This window comes from Python bivittatus, unplaced genomic scaffold (genome assembly GCF_059951505.1).
Source record: "Python bivittatus isolate LINGU-HERP-01145 unplaced genomic scaffold, Pbiv_v1 ctg000690_np1212, whole genome shotgun sequence".
In the NCBI taxonomy this organism is placed as follows: Eukaryota; Metazoa; Chordata; class Lepidosauria; order Squamata; family Pythonidae; genus Python; species Python bivittatus.
The window spans coordinates 6,811,379-6,830,189 of NW_028277096.1; the positions used below are offsets into that span (position 1 = coordinate 6,811,379).

General features: G+C 42.4%; 2 protein-coding genes across 2 annotated transcripts; both read right to left on the reverse strand.

The window, feature by feature from the left end:
• Positions 1-963: 963 nt before the first annotated feature.
• BCL7B (BAF chromatin remodeling complex subunit BCL7B) lies at positions 964-9,970 on the reverse strand. Its single transcript, XM_007430259.4, has 6 exons — positions 9,815-9,970; positions 7,012-7,087; positions 6,376-6,472; positions 5,385-5,555; positions 5,044-5,123; positions 964-1,941 (listed from the first exon to the last, which is right to left on the reverse strand). Exons 1-6 carry the CDS (start codon positions 9,904-9,906, stop codon positions 1,849-1,851), a joined length of 609 nt encoding a protein of 202 aa, XP_007430321.1. The 5' UTR covers positions 9,907-9,970; the 3' UTR covers positions 964-1,848.
• Positions 9,971-12,592: 2,622 nt separating this feature from the next.
• Positions 12,593-18,519, reverse strand: TBL2 (transducin beta like 2). Its single transcript, XM_007430260.4, has 7 exons — positions 18,316-18,519; positions 16,737-16,864; positions 15,194-15,378; positions 14,413-14,564; positions 14,128-14,254; positions 13,837-13,989; positions 12,593-13,142 (listed from the first exon to the last, which is right to left on the reverse strand). The coding sequence occupies exons 1-7, from the start codon at positions 18,464-18,466 to the stop codon at positions 12,686-12,688; spliced, it is 1,353 nt and encodes a 450-aa protein (XP_007430322.1). The 5' UTR covers positions 18,467-18,519; the 3' UTR covers positions 12,593-12,685.
• Between the last annotated feature and the right edge of the window lie 292 nt (positions 18,520-18,811).

The following is an 18,811-nucleotide window of genomic DNA, read 5'->3' on the forward strand; positions in this document are numbered from 1 at the left end:
ACAGTGAAAAATGCCATCCTTGAGCAAGATAAGGTTGGTTTAGTTCAGAAACCAACGTAATGGCTTTTTTGCACCTAATAATAGTCAGAAAAGGGACTGTAAATTGCTCTCCTGTCCTTACTATCAACACAAATTATGACTTTTGTCCTTAAAAGCAAAGCCTGCTATACAATGGCTGGGCCTGATATCTGAACATTAATCTGATAAATAAGAAATGCTTTGGAGAGGAACTTCTTTGAAGACCCTGATCTTTCAGGGCTGTAGCTCTACCTAAATACAAATATTCCCTCCCACTTAGTAGCATACTTTCAAACACATTGTTAATCTAAATGGGATTTGTTCACATTTTCCTGACTCAACTGGACTAAGCTCTGTAGGTTACATTTGCTTCACATTCTTCTAACCTTAGATGTGTTAGTGGCAGTCCCTCCAAGTTATGAATGGGTTGACTTTGTGCTCCCATCCCCTACTCTTGCCCAAGGAAATTCTCATGAAACCCCCCTAACAAAGACTCTTCAAGCTTTCTTCAGTGCTGGGTTGAAGTACATCTACCTATCTGGGAGTTGGCAGAAAAGTAGACCAGTGTGAAATGTGTTGTTCCCCTTGCTAATTAACCCCAAACCTGCTCTCACTATCTCTGTCCCCACTCACTACAGTCCCCTGATGTCCAAGATAATGGGTGAGAAAGCCTAATCATTTTTCACTTTGATGGTATTGAAACTGGTGAAAACAACTGTTTTGTGCCAGTACAGCTAAGTACTGCTTAACCCTGTTTCTTGCATGGAGTGGGAATTAGATGAAGGCAACATCACGGGAAATGCATAAAAAAGATGATGTTAGGATATGTTTCTGTCATGGTTCCATGTAAGTGGGAAAAGACCTTCAGTGCCAGCCATCCTGTTTGTTGCTGTGAATATCTTACCCCACCCCCACACACACTTTCTCACACATATACTATTTCAAATAGTTTAATTTTAAAAATATTCTCTTCAGTGCTAAAATATCTCTTTTCTTCCCTGCGTGGCCAGCACTTTTCATGGCAGCAGGGCCCTGATCATGAAGTCAGTTCCACATGCAGAGTGTGATGGAGACGACAGGTCTGCAGAGACTAGAGAGGGCCAGGTGATTGGTGCTAGCTGTGCTAGGTGGCTATTCCACCCCTGAGAAGGGCTGCTCAGAAACAATGCCCCTTTGGTACCTGGGAAGATATTCTTCATCCCGAGGTCCACATTTGCCAGACTGCAAAGGAGAGCCCTTTAGCCACCTAGATGCAGCCCAGCCTTCACTTCCTAAAACACCTTCTCAGCTGCAGCACTGCCTATTCTTCCCTAGAGGGGAAAGTTTTGGCTCCCTCCAGCACTAATGGCTTAACCCCACAACTATTGCACAGCATCCCAGGCAGACTTCCACCAGGTCCTGACTTGCCTCCAGAGAGAATCCTTCACTGCCTGGAAGAGAAAGGACAGGGGTGGACTTAAGAGCTGCCTGTTAAGTGCGAAGAACTCCTCTTTCTTACAGGAACCTTCTTAGCTGCAGTCCCCAAAGCCCACAAAGAGGATAAATAAAAAGTATACAAGAGAGGTTGCAACCACCTCATTCCTTAAGCGTGCAAGTCAAGAGGGCGTGGCTGGGAGGAGATTGCACAAAGGGGACAAATCTTAACACAGGTAGGATGGGCATAATTTCATCTGGAGAGGTTATGGAAAGAGCAGGTTGATTCTTGGAGGACATTGCACAGGAGAGAAACACGGAGGTGGAGAAGAATACCAACTTTCAAACAGTGGTATTTTAAGAGGGAAGGGCAGGTGGAGTTTTGAAAAAACTGTGTCACAGGATGAAGCGGACTGGCTAGCTCTCAGAAGCTGCATGACATATGGAATTCTGATCTGCACAAAATCTCTTAAGTGGAGGTGCACCAGAATCTTCCTCCCCTCCGTTCACCTGAAAGAAAGAAGAAAAGAATATGGTTGGCTGGGTTGACAATACAGGTAGTTGTCAGGTTACGATCATTCATTCAGTGACTGTTCAAAGTTATGTAGTGTTGAACAAATGGTACTTATGAATGGTCCTCAAAGTTTCAGCCATTGCAGCACTCCTGTGGTCATGTGATCAAAATTTGGGCACTCATCAGCCTGCCCACATTTACAATCACAGGGTGCATTTCAGTTCCCTCCACTCGCCTATCTCCCCTTTCTCTCTGCCCTTTTGGCTGCCCTGCACTCCCTGCACCTGTTGCCCCCCACCGTCCCCAACTGACCTTTGCCACCTCATCAGCAATGGAAGGAAGAAGACAGCAAATGTCAACTAGGGGAGCTGGGGGGCAGCAGAGGGCATGGTGGCCAAAAGGGCAGAGATGGGAGGGGAGATAGGCAGGTTGGGTTAGTTGAAGTGGAGGCAAATGCTGCAGGGCAGGAAAAATGTGAGGTCCTGGCCTAAGAACCACAACTGGGACTACCGGAACTGCTATCGCTAAGTGGTGTGGTCACATGATGCTTCGTCTAATGACGGCTTTGCTTAACAATGGAAATTCCAGTCCCAATTATTTTATTTATTTATTTATTTATTGGACTTGTCCCTGCCCATCTCCCCACAATGGGGGAATTAGGGTCATAACCTGAAGACTACCTGTATAAAATGGGAACATGTTTTACAGTGCCTGCATGAAAGATGTGGAAGCACTTCCAAACTTGTGACCACACCCATTTCCTAACTGAGATTGCTCCATAAGTACAGAATTGGATTTCTTGAACTGAATGTGGACATTATGAACCTTATTTGTGAGCTCTGAATAGCTCCTTCTAACTAACTAAACTTTCTATGTTGTATTCTTGGCAGTGTTACAGAAGTGGTTGGCCACTGCTTTCTTCTGGGATTTTTTTGCAATTTTCTAGTCTAGCCTATATTCTGGGATTTCCTGATAGTCAACCATCCTGCTTAATTTTTCTGAGATCAGTCAAGATTGGCTTGATGCTGCCACCTGCTGTGTCAAGCAGTTACTAAAACCACTATAATGTAAGTAAGTCTCATAATTTTTTTTTCAGGGTAGTAAAAAGATACGAGTCCTCTGAAGGCATGATAAATTGCTTTTTGTGTATTTGAGATTACCATATTTGGGATGTGAGGCTGTCTTGTACCATGATTGTCTGGCTGCAGTCCTGCAGATAAACCAAGGACTCTTCCCTCACAGATCAGATTGAGAAATATGGAATCAATGTTGGTCTTGCTTCACCTCCAGCATTTGCACTTTGTTAAGTGATAGGGTCCCTGTCTATGCAGGGTTCCTGTCCCTGGAAGATTCCACATCCAAATGACCATTACTTATTTTACAATCTGATTGTTGATAAGAGAAGATAGTATGTGGTTTCATAGTTACCCAGTCTGTCCCAGTGTGTCTACACACTGAAGAACAAGAATAACTGCATGAAGGACACAAGGATGCGGTGCCTCGTAGCTGTCAAAAAAGGAATGGTTAACATTGCTTTAGGTTGGGGATCAGCACAGTTCTGTAGAAGTCTGTGGTTGATGGTTCTGAAGCAGCCCTCTGCTTTTTGTCCAGGACACTGAGTGGGGTCCACTGAACCCTTTGCTCTGCTTTTGGTTTCAATTCTGCAGCTTTCAGAAGTACTTGTAACTTACAGACCCAGACCTAAGAACCCCCTTTCATTTATTTGCTCTGCATGTGACTTGGCCCACCACACAATTCCCATCTTTTTGCTTTTTGCTGGAAAATGGGGGGAGGGCTGCACTACCATTTTCTAGGATATGGCTAATGTGTTGTGTAATTGAATATGCAGCCTCAAACTTCTCTTCTCATCTCTGTGAATTCTGCTAGGAACGGGGCTACGTTCCCACTTGTAAAAAGCATAAATCAGATGGCTAGTTCTGCTGTGTTTTTCCTGCAGTTTCTGCATGTATAATCATACCTGTGCCAACCTTTTGGAGTTGTGGAGTTGTGCCTGTATCCCTTTTGAGAATGGAGGCAAATATCTGTTCTTCTTGATGTTTGAATAGAGCCACCAGGGATCTGTGTGTGACTATTATTGTTTTTGTATCACAGGAACTATCAGTCTCTTTGCAAAACTATATTCCTTTCTCTATTTTTCAGTCTAAAGTTTGTAGCAGCCAGGGAATTACAGGTTTAAAATGTGGCCAAGATGTGACTGTCATCTAGTACTTCATTACATGGTACCTGTCATAAATATAGGTATGTTTGCCATTCTGAAAATTTTATGTTCCCTTGCCTTTGGGCCTCCCAAACAGGAGCTATTAAGAAGCTATTTCAGATGAACTAAAGAAGGGCCCTCGGATCCTTCAGATTCTTGGTCAAAAGACTGCTCAGTTCAACAAAAGAATTAAAAAAAACCCCAAACCTTATCCAGTATTATCATGAAGGCTTCAAACTTAAAAGATGCCAGGACATTGATTTGAACTTACATCATGAGTTCCCAGTGTTTTTTGTTACACCAGAGGAAAACCATTGTGGTTTCTAGTAGAATAATTGTCTGCCGGCTTTGCAAAGCCATTCTTAAGGGCCTTTTCTTTCTCCCCAATCCTTGATTATCCAGAAAAGCACAAGTTGCAAAAGGGTGTACCAACTGGTCTTGATTAAGATACATCTCAGAGGTAGAGCATCTGGATAACCTTGTTTGGCCTGGAAAGCTATGCAGGGCTGGACCTGCTTAGTACTTGGATAGAAGAACTCCATGGAATACCTGGGAGACTAGGCTAGCCTGGGAAATTTAAAAAAAAAAAACCTTGGAAAAAGGCAATGACAGACTACTAAGAAAGATATATGGATGTGTCCATCAACATGCTAAAAATCAAGCTGGACTTGATGGACACTTTATTTTACATTGTAACATGTGGAAAATAACTGCTGCTAATCCACTTTCCAGTTAAATCCATGGCCCAGCTAGGAATGCTGCAGCTGAATGTCCAGTCAGAAATGCTTTGAATAATAATCCTGTATGCTGCAGAGTGTGGGTCTGGATCTAGTTCTGTAACATTGCCTTAGGAAGCTGCTGCCTATTCCATAGGCCTTACCTGAGCCTTGAGTTTAACCGGCTCTTCCTTTGTGAGGGTTGGAGGCTCATCAGCTACTTCTGATGGAGGGAGAACGGGTTCTGAAAGTGAGCAAGAAAAAAGGGATAATGACACTTCAAGGTTTTTGCTGAACTTCTGGGATTTCAGCTGGCGAGGTATGACTATTAAGTACTCTGCAGGAGTCCAAGATAGCAAGAGTTGTGCATATGCTATTAATACTGAAGCTACCCCTGCCCCTTACCAGGAATTCCTCATAATGCATCAGGCGTGCCTCAGTACTCCCCCAGCAGCCATGGGAATGGGTTTTTATAGTGCCACAACTCCTTAACCAAGCCACTCACCTTCCAAGGGTTCCTGTCCCAGTGTGGGTGGCTGCGAATCGTCAGTGCGGAAGTCAGAGGTGTGGCTGGGGCTCATGGATTCACTTTGCTGTGGACTGGGGCTGGAAGCAGCACTACTGTCTGCTTTTAGCTGATAGGTGTCTGAGAGGGAACTCTGATTGCTATTCTCATCTGGGGAAACCAGACACAAAAAAGACTTTTCAGTGAGCTGGAACCAGAAGCAGCACTGCAGGTGTATCTATGTGACAACTGAAATGAAACTCAGATTTTCAAATGGTTGTTCCCTAAGATGTACTACTTCCCACCATGGGTAAGTAAAGCTTACAATCCCCTTCCCCAGTCTGGGTAATACTCCAACAGAGACAGCCAGGATCAAGGAATGGATCCAGATCTACTATAATTTTAATGGACTGGAAATACTATTGAGCGCAAAATCCCACTTCCTGAGAATCTTGGGGCTTTGTTTTAAAAATCACATTCAAGTTTCTAAAGTCCTATGGACTGAAGGGATGCTTTGAAGTTTGCTGAAATGACAGAAACCAGTGAAGAAACTGAACAGAATTTCCAGTAGCTAGCTGGAGGGAGAAATTCAGTGTCCTGTACAGCCTCCTTCCAGCTATGGATGACAAGCAAAACCAGACTAAATTTCAAAGGGGAAAGAGAGAAATTATGTCAAAATATCAGTTTTAGATAACTTAAATTAGTTATATAAGTTACACAAATCCCAAAAATGTATTCTTGACATCATTTGCAATAATCTGTAAGCATATGATACTATCATAACATTGGTTGAAAGACTGGTCCATCTAGACCAGCATTTAGCCACCTTGACTAGCAATGACTTGCCATGGTTTGAAAAAGGGATGCTGCTTTCTTGACCTTGTTATGTGGTAATGATGCCCCAGGCTGTTATAGGACCTCTTTGCCTGTGCCTGCAGAGCCATGTCTCTTCTGCTCACCAGTATGCAAGAAAGACTTGAATTCTAATCACCTTGGAATTCCAGGAGGAGGGAAGAGTTGGTTGCAGTTTCAGCTGGATAGCCATTTGGTTCCTGGACAGCAGTACCACTAGATTTGGACTTCTCTTTCTTGAAACGGGAAAGAAGGAAGGCAGTGAGTTTTGTTGCTGGTGTGAAAAAGATATAGCCCTCCCACATATTTGCACCTTCTACAATTAACAGTTGGAGCAGACTGGACCTCAGAGGCCACCAGGTGACTCAAAGAATTCTCCACAAAGAAAGCAAGGCCTCCTTATCTGGGGCTTGACATGTCTTTGAGGAATTAAGCATGAGAACTATAATTTTGCTGCCATCTATTAAGAAGCCTTTGAACAACGCCCTCCCTTTCTCATCACACATCCTTCACATTATTCAAATATACCAAAACAGAAATGATCTGTCTATGCGTCATTTTTAATTTGCTTGAGAAAGGCAGAAAGGTCTATTGAAGATGAACTGACATGTGTCACATTACTGCAAAGATCACCTCTGTATTCTTGTTGCAGGAAGGGCAAGTAAAAGGTAGCCTATTGCTCATTCTGCTGGCTGCTCCAATTCTTGCCCCAAGCTGAAGAACAGCCCAAGCTCCCCTCCAGCAGGCCCTGCTCCTTGAGGCTCTCAACCCTCACCTCTTTGCTATCAGCCACAGGCACCCACTTGAATATCCGCAGAGATGTGTCTCCCACTGTCACCCATTTCTTCTCCCTGCATCAAAGCATAAATAAGATTAGACACAGCCAAGCACACCTTCTTCCCCAGCCACAATTTACAGGATTGGCTTAGATTAATAGTGAGGTTATTCCAGTTCTAGCTGGGCTTCTGCCTTTTTTCTTAAGCTATACTGAGGCCAAGTGAAATTGCACAGTATTGCATGCCTTCCCACCTTTTTGGGGCAAGGTGAACTGTAGCACTCTGTATTCAGAACTGTGAATGAAACAATCACTTAGCTCAGGAGTGAATAACATTTTGGACACCAAACTCTATACTTAGCATTTAAGCGGGGTCCAGTGGGCCAGACACCAAAAATTAGGCAGAGCTATGTCAAAAATGAAATGTAATTTAATGAATGTTAAATCAAATATGGTTAATGTAACAACTCCTCATGCCTGTAATGTTCCTCTTTTGACACATTAACAATTATAATATGGTGGCAGCTTCTGGAGGGTCTGTTAGGGATGCACCCAAGACTTTCAAGGACTGCACAGGCCAGAGCAGTAAAATGTAGCATTAAAAATACTGTAGGGAAAAATACAGCTCAAACAAAATGATATTTTCAATCCATTTAATATAACCTGCTGGCCTATACTAAAAGATTTTGCTATAAACATAAGGCTAGACTTTTTGCATGTTTCCTTGTAGTTACCAATCTTACTTCAGGTATTGTGAGGAACCACAAAAGAGTTCTCAAGTATACAGATAAACTAGTTGCTTTCTCAGAATCCCAGATTGTTTACAGTTTTAAAGACCACCACCATTTGATAAGAAACTGAAATTCTACAGTGCTAACCTTCAGCACCTGGCAATCCTGTTGCTACTGCTTCTCTGCCTTACCATTCAATACGATTTGACAGATGTTGAACTTTACTGATGCATCAGTAATGTCTAAGGTTCTGTTATAGCAGCCAGTGACTGTATTCACACAACATAAAGAAGAGTTCACAGACTGTATAGTTTCAAACTACTTCCTAAAGCAAAAAATACCAACCATGATATAACTTACTGTGATGACCTGTCACATCATGCTAAGACATAATGAAGTTTCTTTGGTTTTGGCCTAGCCATTATAAGTTTTAAACCATGCTTTATGGTTTAGCATGCTGTGTGAACAAATTTAATGCATTTTGCCAAGAAAGACTGGTTCTGACAGGTTCTGACTCCTTTTCCTTTTGTTGTTGACTTAGAAGAGAAACATTCTTTTACTGCTTTGATTTTACTATACATGATAATATTCTTTTCCACTTGCTTATAGCATGCTTCATTCCTTTATCTTGGGAGCTCCATCTGGAAAGCATGTTATTAATTAAACTGACTAGTCAATTGCTCAGTCCCAGCCACCTTATCTTTTGAGCCAAAACATCTGATGCCAGACCTCAGGAATCTGAATGTATTCTTTTTTTCCAGTTTAGCCATTCATTGTTTTCAAACACTAACCAAATTAGAAATCAATTTCTCTATCCCACTCCTGTGCAGCTGTAGAATCATGTATCTGTATGACCTGATTTTTTTAAAAAAATGTGTATATTGTAGTTGCCAATGAAGTGAACTAGACAAAGTTCATTTCAAGTGCTCTCTTACATAATCTGAGCCATGGGAGCATAAAAAATTCTTTGCTGGGTCTTTTGCATTCACCCTCCTGTTTTTAACAGCTGCCAGCCAAAAACTCAAAAAGAGCTTTCAAGCAGCATACCAATAGCCAACCCTCAGTTGTTTATCCTTAGATCCGGAGGTTCAGATGCAGCTGGCTACATCAGACCAAATATTATGCAACAACCGTAGCAAGAAGCATACACCAGGCCCTGAACAATCACATCCCTGCCTCCCAGGAAAAACATGGCCCCCATATACTGGCCCCAAAACAGACCAGCTGCAGTGAGTTACTTGCTTCTCCTTATCAGAACTCTGAGCTCCAACAATGAAGATAGTAATACTTTGGCCAAAATAGTCATCAGTTGGCTAGAGGACTCTAGGCTTCTATGTAGATATGTATCATTACAATCTATTATTCAGCCTTATGCTATACATGTCCTAATACTAATTAGCCAGGTGTCCCCATCTGCCAAAACAGGGCAGAAAGACATTCCATGTGGTGTTACCAAATCTCATATGCTGTGGCAGACTGACTTTGAAGGTGGAGGTTCTATTTCCGGCTAATAAGCCACTATATTCTCAGTTCTCACCTCTCTGAAATATGGAGATGCTGCTACTGGCCTACCTTACAAGGTTGTTGTGAAGATTATTAACGTCACACAATTACAGATTTTTAGAATTGAGATGGGCTCAGTAAATACTCCTCTCCTTCCTGTAAATGCATACACAAATTGTTCGGCACACGCAAACAAGCAAGGATCTCCCTCCTGCCCGTACCCACTTCCAAGCAGCTGGATAAGGCAGACAGCTGCGGGTAGGCCCGCCAATCCCTATAGCAACCCGGCTCCCTACTTTCCAGCTCCCCTGGGGCTCCACTGGTCTAGCGTCACGTCAATCCAAACTATCTGACAGATCCCACTGCCTGCACTACAAATCGCACAGCTTCCCGCACCCGGCCATTTCAGTTGTTACAAGATGATTGGCCATTTCGCAAGAGCCCCACCCACCAAAATAAACGCCTGCCACCAGTTGGCTGCTTAGCTGTCACCAAGGCCGCATTCGGCGGGGATTGGTTGACCCCTTATCAGACCCCTCCCCCCACGACCCCTCCCTCCAGTCCCTCACCATTTGCGAACGCGCTCGATCGCCGCCATGACTTTTTTGATGTCATCCTTGGCGCGGCTGCGGGTCTCTGCCCGCACTGAGCGGCCCGACATGGCGCCTGTGGCCCCAGCAGCCCCAGATCCCGCAGCAGCCGCTGTGCCCAGATGCGCATGCGCGCACCGCCCCAATACCTCCGTGCGTAACGCGTCAGCGCCCCGCCTGAGGAAGTGTACGGGCTCTTTATGCGCATGCGCAAGCCGGCTTTATATCCCCGTGCATAGGGGAGGTGCGAAGCGAGTTCCTGATTGTCCTTTTTAATAGAATAGTAGTTTTGTGTTGCTTCAGAAGAACTAGCTTTGTTATGCTATTTATTTATTTTAGATAGAATTAGGGAAAAATACAGTTGAAGTTTCAGAAAAAGGTTGCTTGCCATTTATAGAAGGGAAAGTAACAGAAAAAACTTAACACTGTGTGCTTTGGATTCTTAAGATCCAGCTTCAAGTCGCAGCTACAGATAGAGAAAGGCCTTTCCCTTAAGTCAGATAGATGAATGTTTTCTTTGAGCCTTCACGGTGATGTCCTTCTGGTTTTCTTAGCCATGGCTGCTTTGGGGCAAGTTTTTTCATTTTCCCAAACTAGCTTACAGTTCTGGGATTTACTGAGGGTCTCCCATCCAAATGTTAATCAAGGTTAATCATGTTGAGCTTTTTCAAAGGTAAAACTGCCTTTTATATTTCTATTGCTGTTTTTGTTGTATTAATGACATCTCATGATAAAGTGACAGCTGGGTTCTCACACCGAATCACGAATTACCCAACCTATTTGTGAACTCATTTATTATGTCAACAATATTGGTCTACAATACAACATGTGAATCATAGTAGCAGCAGGTTTAGATTTAAATACTGGTCCACCATGAGGTGTCCATACATCAGAATCTCCAGTGTATTAACTCTGACAAGCTCATAGCACAGCATCCCTCCTCCTAAGGCACTCCAGATACATGGTGCCTGCACCCATTGATATGAAAATCTGGGAACTGTAATCCTAATGCATCTAAATGCTATATGCCAGTTTAGGAAAGACTGAGATACAGCAAATATCTCCAAACTAGAAGTCAACAGTTAAGGCAGCTTTAGGCCCAATAGCTTGAGTATGCATTACATAGTATTTTATTTCTGTTGTGGTACGTCCTGGATTTGTAGTTATCCATTAGAGTCACCATGGAGAAGGAAGCAATACTGTACGCCCATTGTACCCTGGTTAGGTCCTGAACCTAATGGTGCGATATGGTCCACAGAGACTCTTAGCTGCTAAAGCTGATACAAAGATTGCCAGATGGAATGGGAGCCTGATCTAGCAAGGTATTTCTTACAGTGTAAGCCAAGACTGCAGTTTTAAGACTACTCCTTGCAGATGAATGTAGCAGTCTAATCAAGTTTACTCAGAAGTAAATCTTCTAAGTTCAGTGAAGGTAATGATATTAGCTTTCCAGTACAGTGCTGTAATATTTGAAAATATCAAGGTACAGTTGTCTTTAAGTGGAGCTCAACTCTTGGTGACTTTATGGACACATCCTTGTAGTTTTAATGGGAATAGCATAGAAGTGACTTGTCACTGCTTTCTTCTGGGATTTCTTAAAAATTTCCCTGTCTGGGAACTACCTAGGTCCAACTCTTAGCTTTCTGAATTCAGTCAAGGTCAGTTCAGTGCTGCCTATATTTACTCACAAGTAAAAACCTCTGAGTTACCTGGGAACCAACCCTACCTACTCCCCAGTAAGTGTGCATGGGATTGCATCTTACACTTTGGAATGACTGACACACCATGATTAATGATTTGTAACTATTCTTTTTACCCACAGGACTGTTAAAATTAATTTTTCAGCCAGGCCTTTTTTTAGTTTGGAATGCATTCCCTGAGAAGCTCACTTTACTTTTGGCACTATTTTGACAGCGAATGATTTTACCCAAGTTGTTTCAACTCTATATGATCAAGTACAGAATGTAATTTTTTATGAATTGTGTTGGATACTAATATTGAATTTGATTGTATTTCTGTATTTTATGTTTACTCTTGTTTACTAGTATTTTACTAGTATTTTACAAGTATGAGAAAGCTACAAATATACCACTAACCAAACCTGTCCTTTTCAGGAAAGCATGTATCAGAGAATCCACAATTCTCAAAACTGAACTGAGTGAATAGCCTACAAGCAGCTAATACAGAAAACATTTAGCTAGTTTCCTTTTTTCTATTATGTTTTTGCAAAATTCTAATGAAAAGGGATGATTGCATAGATCAGGTAGTGGTGTGCAAAACATTTGGATTCAAAGTGTTTCAGTGTGAAACATTCTGTTTGAGCTTGAAACAGCCTTCAAACTTTGAGCTCTTCAAAAGCATTGGGGGGGGGGGGACTTCCAAAATGGTCAAAACAGCTGTTTTAAATGCAAAAGAGTGTTTCAAATTCAGGAAGGTCTGAGCTATTTTGCACCTACCTACTAAGATGAGTCAGGCACCAACTGACTTCAGAAATGTCAGTATTCACTGTTTGTGTATTTTCAAATTCTTTTGGGAAGCTACTTTTTCAACTTTTTTTGCCCCCTGAAATAACACTAAGAATTCTCAGAATGTCCAAGCTGTATGTGTGATGAAAGTCACTTCTACGTGACTCAGAACAAAGCAGCAGTTGTCAGTTATTGGAAGAACAGCAGGACATCTCTTGAATTTCCCACCAAGACAAAAACTATCTTGTCTTCCTTGCTCTAAATAGTCTTCAGGAAATCCCAGGAAGCAACAGCTGTGCAAAAATTGTTTTATTAGTTCTTATTCTGCATATTTAAAAACCTAGCCCCAAGTTTGCACAGAAAACATCATGCTCTTTGGAACAATTCACTCCTTCTTGCCATAGATATTATCCAGAGCACTCTGGGCATCTGTTATTTGTTGCTGCAGTCTCTGCTTAGTAGACTCATTAGAAGCCTTTTTCAGCAGAGTCTTCATTTCTTCCACCACAGCCCGATACCCAGTTGTGTTGTGGAAGACACGGATGGCCCGGTCCCCACAGGAAATCAGAAAGCGACTGTTCACATCAAAGGCTAAGTCTGTTATGTGCTCTCCATGAACACCTTCAAAGCACTCTTCCTCCTCTCCTCGCTGGGTGTTATAAACAAAGATGGTGGTGCTGCTGGAAATAGCCACTGCCCGGGCATCAGGAGCCAGAGCAATGCGGCAGGGCTCTGTCACCTTGCAACTGCCTGTCAGCAATAGGTAAGGATCCTGTTGTTTCTTGTACTCAACATCTGTGTCCCAGAATTTCCAAGTGCCGTCCTTTGAAACTGTTGCCATCCTGTTAGGGTGAGAGAATGGCATATATTATTGAGCAATGTCAAGTTAATATTTAGACTAATGTATTGTGATCCAGTACTTGCAGCTGGTGCAGAATGGAGGAAACCTGCTCTCCAGTAGGGCCAGGCTACTATTGTCTGTCAGCTTCTTGTTGACTTCTAGGCATAACTGAAAATGCAGGCACTACGTATGAACTACATTCTAATTCTTAATTTACCTTATTTGTGTATGTTATTACTTATTGTAAATAAAATTTAGTAAATAACCTATTTTAAATTTGGGTTGAGATGCAAAGGCAAGATTCCTATTTTTCAGAGTCTTGCAATCTAAAATACTAAAGGAAAAAGGAACAGAGAGAGAAGAGAAAAGCAAGCATTCAAGCAGCGATTCCTTCTGTGGTTGGATATACCTGGCCAGACTGGGCTCACCCATAAGTTATTTATGGGAGGCCCCCAAACTTGGCCAATGGATGAGTCCACCTTATGCTTCCTTTCTTCAGTTCTAATGTCCAAGAGATTCACCAGGGAGCTCTCCACGATTATATCATTCACATCATAAATTTGGAAAATGATATGCACAGAGGCACAGTCAATTAGTATACCAGGAAAACTAGCCAGAGGACTCAGAAGGTAAGATGTGAACAAGTTATTATAAGAGATGTTATTATTCCATATAAATGAGAAACAGCTTCTCACCGCCGGGAGTCGTTGGAAAAAGAAAAGGAATACACGCCAGCCTTATGCCCCTTCAGCTCAAAGGCCCTGGTTACTTCCCGGAAATCTCCACTCTTGGTGAAACACACCTCCCACACCTTTACGTCAGGAGTGAAGCCACATGAACCAACAAACCTATAGGAAAGGAAACGCCCAAATGAATTGTAAGCTGCAGCTTCTCTACACTTCATTACTTACAGCAAAAATAAGAAGATATCTCTATCCTTCTGGCATAACAGAAGGGACCATAAACAAGTGACTGCCCTTCCTTACCTCCCACATGGTGACACAGCTGCAAAGGTGTTGTTCATCTGGTTGGTGTTGATGCTAGCCAGGACTTCCCCCTTCATGTCCCAGATCAGGATGGTGGTGTCACTGGAGGCACTCATGATATACTTCCCTGGGGCATAAGGGGTAAAGATAAGGGTATCATTCTGACAGGCTGATGCAGCTGCATATACTCAGGAAGCCAACCAAATTAATTTGTTTTCAAGGAAATGAAGCAGAATCATTCCTTGCAGTTGTAAGCTGGGCTGTTCAAAAGCTCAGCTTTCATACCTGTATCAGCAACTCCAATATTGATGATAGGAGCCTTGTGCTGCTTCGAAAATTCTTCTGGGACTGCCACGTATGTAAACGTGCCATCCTCTTTCTTTGCCATTTTAAAGACTCTGAGGGTGTCACCATTTGCCAACCAGACAATGAACGCTCTGAGTGAACGAAGGAAAGGCATGTGAGCAACACAATGAACGCAAGGAAGCTGCTGCTCTGCTTGGCAGTCATATAACATCAGCTCACAATGGTTTGTGAAACATGTGAAAATGCTTCCATGTTTGCTACACAGAAAAACTGGTTATGGGTGGTTAGGAAATGAGAGTATCTTCGTTCCACACTGCAAATAGAACTTCAGTGTTAACATTAAGTTGAAAAATGATAGGCAAACTTCTGACTAACTCTCTGGGGTTCTGCCTCTTCACTTCTTACTGCCACTCTGCTTGCTTTTCTGCTGTAATGAATCACAGCAACCAGGACAAAATGCACAAGCCCTTCTACTCCACTGTGTGATTGAAACAACTCCTCAGGTCAGCCTGTCCTCCTAGCAATTCTCTTCCTACAGAGGCTGACTGTTTCCCTTTTTCAGCTGACTGATTATGGGCATTTATCTTGGCTCTGACTTTGTTTTTCAGTTTAATTTTCATTATATTCTTTCTTCTTTGTTTTGATTATACACACTGCCCATGCTCCTTCAAGGATTTGGGCAGGTAAGCAGGCAAAGAAATAAATGTAGAGAAAGAAGAGGAGGAGATGCAGAGGCTATTATCCATACCCTCCATCCTACCTGGAGTCTGGGAAGAAGCGGACTAAGGTAGCATGGTCCAATTCCACATTAACCCGCATGCAGCGATGCTCCCTCTCCAAAAGGTCTTTGGTGCTCCAGATGCGCACTGTACGGTCATCAGAGCAGGATGCCAAATACTTCCCATTACTGCTGAAGTCCAGGCAGGAGACGCTTCCACTGTGGCCCTGCAGAATACAAAGAGAATTGCCCTTGGCCTTTCAAAAATAGAAATAAATTGACGTGTCTTTTATAGTGGAGATCTGTTATCTAAGGAGCAAAAAGCAGTTCAGAATTCTAAAAAAGGATTTATTTGAACATTGTGGGTATAAGAAAGAAGAGTATAAATATCCAGTCAAGGAAGCTGAAACATGATGACCCTTAAACATCCTTTTCCAATTTTAGCAGAAACATTCCAACCTCGAAACAAACAAGCCATTTCAACTGTGAAATGGAGATCAAACCAAATTGTTTTGAAGTCGGGATACACTTGGTGAGATTGGAAAAGAAAACTTAGAGCATTTTAATCTCAACACTATTTGCTTTCTTCTGTTATCCATGTTTTAACAAAACCAGGAGGATTGCTATGATTCATCCAGTAACCAGCGGGATTCCCACTTACCTCCTTGAACAAGTAGAGATAATCAACTGAAGCAAAATGCTTATAAGTTCAACAGGAAGATACAATGGTAAAGCTGTAGGCAGGATGGGCTCTGCTTTTTCATATCATGAAGCTATTAATTTCTGCACACAAGCCCAGGATTTCAAAATGAAAACCAGATACAGGTAGTCCTCACTTAATGACCACAACAGGGACTAGAAAATTGGTCATTAAGTGGGGTGGTCATTAAGTGAGTTATGTGACCAGACCCGATATTACAACCATTTTTATGACAGTTGTTAAGTGAATCGCAGTGGCCATTAAGCGAATCACATGGTCTTTGGCATTCTCCAATGGATTTTTGCTGGAATTCACTTAAATACCATGTAATTTGCTTAACGACCATTGTAAAAAGGCTCACAAATTGCGATCACGTGACCGCAGGAGTGGTGTGATGTTTGCAATGGTCGTTAAGTGCGAGTACAGGTTGTAAAGCACTTTTTCCAAGGCCACTGTAACTTTGAACTGTCGTTAAATGAATGGTCATTAAGCGAGGACCACCCTAAATGAATTTCAAAGAATTTGCATCGGGGGGGTATAGGGTGCGAAGGAGGCAGGTTCTACAAAATGAAAGATATAGGATGTGAATCCAATCGTTTTTCAGAGCAACTATTTGCCTGAATTTTTCCAGAAATGTTCAGTGTTACCACTGAATAGTACAGTTACAAATTCTGGTTTCCCAAGTTTTCAGAGATAATTAAGAGATGATAGAGATGTTCAGTTATTTCTGACTCCATCTTTAAACTTCCAACTATTACTGCACTTTTAGTCATCTCTACTACAGCAGAGAATAAAAGTAGGCCAGGTGGCAGACACCTATATGATCAGTTCAAGTAAACAAAAGGTGAAATAACATGTAAGAATCTGTTACCCACCAGAGCTCACCTTGAGGGCTGAAGCCAGGAGTGGGTGTGTGAAAGTGTGCTGCTGGGGCTTCTCTTTTCGAATTCGCTGCTGCTTTGACTTTTTCAGGCCTGCTGTTTTGCTGATTGCATCACCATTCACGTTTTGATCTAAGGAATAAAGTTGAAGAAAATATTTTTAACAAATCCGATTGGTTTTAACTGTTGGCTGAATCACCAATAGCATCTTTTTAATTATCAACTCAACATAGCAATAAATAAGCATAAATGGCTTGCAGCAGAATGCTTTGTAATCTACAGCCCAGGCTTTAAAGTGAAATTATTTCTATATCAATAATTACAGTGTTTATGTGTCCTTATTTTATTTAGATTATAACATAAAAATACCCATTATATTAAAAAAATCACTAATGTCTTTGTAGCATAAAGGCTAAGAGAGAGACTAGGGAAATGTGATATGAAAACCTCTAAATAATCTTACAAAAAAAATTCCAGACACATTAGCCTTTTGTATAAAGTCTCATAGTGCCTTAAAAATTAACAATTTTTTATCATGTAAACTTTCAGGGATAATACTTTGCTTCGTTATTTTTTTAAGGAGACATAAAAACCCCTGTAATTCTCTCAATAGCAGCAGTGCATGTAAGAGTACATAGTTACTTGTTATTTAAGAAATTTTTGTAGCTATCTTCCAATGGGCTCAAAATGGCAGAGGTTTTATTCTTCTCCCATTTTATTATCAAAACTCAGTGGCTGCATTCCCACAATCTCCTTAATCTGATAACTAAATTACCCACTGTCTGATCTGCACAATACACTGAACCATAAACTAACCAAACAAGCTGCATTTCAACAACATACTAAGTCACCAAAGAAAAGAAAAGACCACATGAACTTAGTATGTTGGGCAAAAAATTCTTCAAATCTTCCTAGTTAAGCACATGGTGTGAAGGCAGCCACTGACTGTAGCTCTGAGGTAGGAGATGAGTTTTCTATAAACAATATTCCAGATTCAATTCCCAACACGTAGGTCTAGATTAGACCCCTGCTTGGAAGTCCAGAAAGCCAACACCAGCTTGCCTGACTCTCTTTGATGAAATTTCCTTTTACAAGTCCTAAGCAAACTGAAATTACTTCAATGTGATGGCACAGCAACGTGATGCAAGCTCCACCCTTATATATTTCAACCCTGACATCTGATGCAATACTTCAAGTGGGCTCTTTGCATCACTTCCCCCCTTTGCCCTTCTGCCGAGGCCAACTCCTGCATTCACTGCAGTGAAACTGACTGGCCCGAGGCTGCTGAATGTACTTCTGATTAAGACGTGAAACCAAGTTTCTCACTCACAGACGAATCCTTCAAGTATTAGACTGGTCCAACGCCCTGCTTGTCAGTTAGAAATGCTTTTGTAATCTACTTCTAATCACAACACCGTGCTAACACTGGCAATGGAAACAATAATACACAGCACATTATAAAGCAAATTTTAAACCAGAGCCGGCACGGCTCATTTCTTGCGCAAGAAAGAAACGTGGCTGCAAACCCCGCCCCGCAGAAAGCTGGCGGCGCGGCTTCGGAGTCAGCTTCATCCCCTTCTTACCGTCGCGAGTCCCGCTCAGTTTTGCCACGTCCTCCTTGCTCGGCGCAGCCTTCTTCCACTGCCTCAGAAAGAACAGTAACCCCCACAAAACTACGGCGCCGAGGACCAGCGAGAGGCCCACCAGAGCCGCGGACGCACTTGCCTCACCCATCCTCCTCCGGCGGCGGCCTCCCCCCGCTCCGCTCAGCCACCTCAGCGGAGGCGGGGCCGAGCTCAGCCGGGGCGCGCCCGCTGCAGGCGGTAGCGGCTATTGGTGTCTCTTCCGTCACGTGCGCGCCCCACCCGCGCGTCACTTCAGACGCGTGCGCGTCTGTTTTGGCAGGTAGATATATATTACGGAAAGAACCACAAATAGTGAAGTTAATAGTGAACTTTGAACTCTCAACGAAGTCAAACTTATTTAAACTATTATATTTGTTCGATTTAGACACAGACAGACTCAAACTGACTCTGAGAAGTAGTAAAGTGGTAATTATGTCTTGCAGAATGGAGAGAC

Bases quoted from the DNA above. Each gene is read 5' to 3' on its own strand.
- BCL7B (XM_007430259.4), bottom strand. From the start codon at position 9,906: ATGTCGGGCCGCTCAGTGCGGGCAGAGACCCGCAGCCGCGCCAAGGAT. The intron at 7,088-9,814 runs GTGAGGGACTGG...GCTTTGATGCAG, and splicing joins ATCGAGCGCGTTCGCAAATG to GGAGAAGAAATGGGTGACAG. The intron at 6,473-7,011 runs GTGAGGGTTGAG...TCCCGTTTCAAG, and splicing joins CTGTGGCTGATAGCAAAGAG to AAAGAGAAGTCCAAATCTAG.
- TBL2 (XM_007430260.4), bottom strand. From the start codon at position 18,466: ATGGGTGAGGCAAGTGCGTCCGCGGCTCTGGTGGGCCTCTCGCTGGTC. The intron at 14,565-15,193 runs GTAGGATGGAGG...TCGTTCACTCAG, and splicing joins CGCTTCTTCCCAGACTCCAG to AGCGTTCATTGTCTGGTTGG. The intron at 14,255-14,412 runs GTATGAAAGCTG...CTTATGCCCCAG, and splicing joins TATTGGAGTTGCTGATACAG to GGAAGTATATCATGAGTGCC.